General features: G+C 43.7%; 1 protein-coding gene across 1 annotated transcript in view; it reads left to right on the plus strand.

Moving 5' to 3' along the window:
• The first annotated feature begins 1916 nt into the window (after window positions 1–1916).
• SVOP (SV2 related protein) overlaps window positions 1917–3759 on the plus strand; it is a 37348-nt gene continuing 35505 nt past the window's right edge. Inside the window, exons 1-2 of the mRNA XM_028480536.1 lie at window positions 1917–1945; window positions 2472–2535. Coding sequence (XP_028336337.1) covers window positions 1917–1945; window positions 2472–2535 — 93 coding nt within the window. The remainder of the gene's footprint in view (window positions 1946–2471; window positions 2536–3759) is intronic.

Raw genomic sequence — 3759 nt, forward strand, 5'->3', positions numbered from 1 at the left:
GGCTCCTGAGAATTCCTCCTTCTCTGGACAGAGGCATCTTTTATCATAACCCTAAGAAAGACTTTTACCAGTGATAGAACTATTTCTAAATCTTAATGGTATTGCTGAGGCCAACATTTAAAAAGATAGATGCTTTGCAGGGAAAGGTGTCATGGGTTGGGTTTCATAGAAGCACACAGACTGAGGCAGAGATTTTTGTACAGGTAATTTATTCAGGGAATGCTCTCAGTAGGAGCCTGTAAAAGAGTGAAAGAGGCAAGAAAGGTGAAGGGAAGAAATTAAGCAAGGATATGGTTTCAGGTGACATCTAGACTCAGCTTGATCCCATAGGGAGCTCTGGAGTATTCATTGTCTCATAGGGTCTGTCCCACCTTGAGGCAGGTACCCAGCACTAGTCTTCAGCCTGCCCTGGAGAGAAAGGGCATAACTCCCAGATATCTCTGGGGTGAGGCAACTCCAATTACTCAAAAGCAATCCTAAGAGAGTGTTGCAGGTATGAGCTGTTAGAAGCAGCATCTGGTAGGTGGGCCCCATGATCTAGTAAAGGGATCCCAGGAGATCTAGATGCACCATCTGCCTCAAAAAGGTTAATGGAAATAAGGCTTCCTCTACCCCTCCTCGCTTATGAGGAGCCAGGAGAGTAAGTAACATGAGGTCATCTAATAGCTCGGTTGTCTGGCTTAGGTGGGAGATGAGGGAAAAGAGAAGAGCTTATCTTCCTAGCACAACGGAAGGGAACATGGGGAGTAGTTTAGAAGTTTCCTTTTCTTCCCAGCATGGCCATTAGCTGAGCAAGTGAAAGGGAGGGGAGGAGGATGTGGAGGTAGATGGAGGAGGCAGCCAATATGGTTGCGACATTGGTTACATTGAGTAAACAAGTGAATTGATTGAGCAGATAAGAAATATTTTGAGGATAATGAGACACGGAATTCTCAATGTTGGAAAAGAAAATTACAAAAATGGAAGTTTAAAGGTTAGAAAGAATCCTAAAATGTTGGACTGGTACTGAAAGTATCAGTATGAACTCATTGTTTTTAAAAATACATATACACAGATAGATATGGAAATAGATAAAGATGTATGGTGTGCATGTGGGAAGAGAGAGAGAGCGAGAAATAGACAGAGACACCCAGAGAAAGGATGGATGAATAGATGATAGATAGATAGATAGATAGATAGATAGATAGATAGATGATAGATCTCTTAGCTGTGTCCACTGGGAGGGCCTAGAAGCAATGGAAACCCCCATAGCAATGAGCGCACTGAGCACTCATATCTTGGTGTCTAAACACCATCCTCTGCCAGAAGGAACCAGGACTTCTTAGAAAAATGACTGACCCCATGGTTGGGGCAAAGAAAGTACTAGATGAGCCTGGACATCTTTTTGTACAAGAAAGTAAGAAAGAGCTCAAGGAATGATGGAGACATGTCAAAAAGACATAGGAATCAGCTTGAAAGGGCTCCCACTGACCAGATCTGGGACAGTCTGAGCATCAAAATAATAAAGGCAGTAATGGATTACAACCCATTGAATAAAACAGGAATCCACAAGTCCATACTGATGAAATGAATGGATAGGTGGGTAAGTAGATAGATAGATGGATGGATAGATAGATGAGACAGGAGAAAAGAAAGCTCTTCCTTACAGTAGAATGTCAACCAATAAATGTAGAAGGAGTTACGGAAATAATAAATACAATTTGTCATCATGGTGGTGGTTGATTCAGGCAGAAATAGTCAAAAGATGGAATGCTAAAGCTGGTGAGTAGAGGTTCTATGGGGAGCAGGATAGTGACATAATCTCTGAATGTTCGCCCATAAAGTACTTCTTAATCACAAATGGAAAATTGATAACTTTAGGATGGAAATATCTATCAGAAAACTTGACCTGGTGATGAAAGTTAATATCACCAGTGATGGGACTACTTGACGTCCTGTCCCCAGTGTGAGGCACTGGGAAGAGTTCAGCATCATTTCTGTGAGGTTCTTGCCAAGAAGACAGGGGCTGAGTCTAGTCACAAGGAGACATCAGATGGCCCCGGGATGAGGGGCATCCTGCCATATGAAAGGCCTCTACTCCAAGACTATTCCGGACTTGAGTGATAGGGAAAATCTAAGGAACGGTTCTAGATAGAAGTTGCCCATCATCCCACCACTCTTTTTTCACCTACGTTTACTGGGTTTTGGGGAACGCTCAATAATAGTAGGTACTAAATTTGAGAATCATATGGGGTGGCGGGGGTGGGGGGGAGTTGGTTAAAAAGGCTGATGCCAGGACCCCACCCGTGAGAGTCTGTTTCTGAAGGTCTGGTATGGACCCTGGGGATCTACATATTTAGCCATCATCCCCAGAAATCCTGATGTAAGACAGACCACCCTTGGAGGAAAGTTGGCCGAGAAATTCAGAAAACCATAGCAATCTTTCCACTCAGTCCCGACCTTAACGCCCTTTCTGTCTTTTGCATTCCCAGGGTGACGCTGTATGCCGAGTTCCTTCCCATGAAAGCCAGAGCTAAGTGTATTTTGCTGATTGAGGTAAGGAGGATGGTCTGGGATTCTGGATATTACTCAGTCTCTGAGCAGGAGATTCCCAGGTGTCCTGAGCCATAGGACAAGGAAAAGGAATTTAAGAAAAATATAACAGATCCATTATGCAAGGATTTAAATGGATCATTTATGTTGATTTCAACATGGTTGTTTTGCAATATGGATAAATTCTTCCATTGACAAGAAATTCAGTCTACCATCCCTGAAAAAAAAATGGTAGCAGGCAGGTAGTATGTCCTTCCTGAACTAGAAATGACTTTTATCTGAAAGTTGGTGCTGAACATTGTAGCCTGAGTGGACCAAACTCCTGCCCCCGCACCAGATTGACTAGTGTCTTGTGTGAGATCGCCATTCATGGCCATGTCTGTGGCCAGTAGGCTGCCTTAAAACTCTCTTGGACCATCCAGTCCCTCTCAAGCCCTCCCTCTGCCAGGGTCCTGTGACCCATTTTCCAACCATGATCTGGAAGATCTCAGGGCAAATACATAGCTGCCCAACAGCCCTCCTCCATGCAGTGGCAGTATTATTTGTCCCTGCTGGACACTGAGGTCCACAGTCACGACTGTCCCTAATCACCATGATTACATGACAATATTGATCACACTGACCCCACAGCCCAACTTAACCATCCTGACTGTGTCTACCTCTGACCAATCAGGGTGGTAGTCAGCTGGTCCACCCTGGTATGGATGAACCAGCTTAAATTTTGAAATGCATCTGCCAGCTGATCCCGAACCCTGACTGGCCCTCATTGCCTGACACCCTGTCCTTTCTAAGGACTCCCTAGAGCTCTCCATGATGCAGCAACTAAAGTCTGGTGAGGGTTGGGGGAGGTGTGTGACCAGGGTTCATTCTGATTGGCCAATACTGTATGGTGTCCACTCTGATTGGTCAGTGCTATAAATTGTTAGCCATTTTGGCTGTCCCTCTGGTTGTCAGCAATTGAAATGGACTGTGGTTACTTTAAGCGAAAGAGGATTTAGGAAGGCCCTTGGGGGCTCCCAGATGGAGAAGATGAAAGACGATGTTTTGGAATGGACAATAGTTGTAGACTCAAGGTTGCAGGAGGAAACAACATACTCACATTAGGATAATTTGAAGAGGGTTTCTTTTCTTTCTTTTTTTTTTAATTTAATTTTATTTTTTATACAGCAGGTTCTTATTAGTTATCTATTTTATACATATTAGTGTATATATGTCTATCCCAATCTC

This window comes from Physeter macrocephalus, chromosome 19 (genome assembly GCF_002837175.3).
Source record: "Physeter macrocephalus isolate SW-GA chromosome 19, ASM283717v5, whole genome shotgun sequence".
Taxonomy (NCBI): domain Eukaryota; kingdom Metazoa; phylum Chordata; class Mammalia; order Artiodactyla; family Physeteridae; genus Physeter; species Physeter macrocephalus.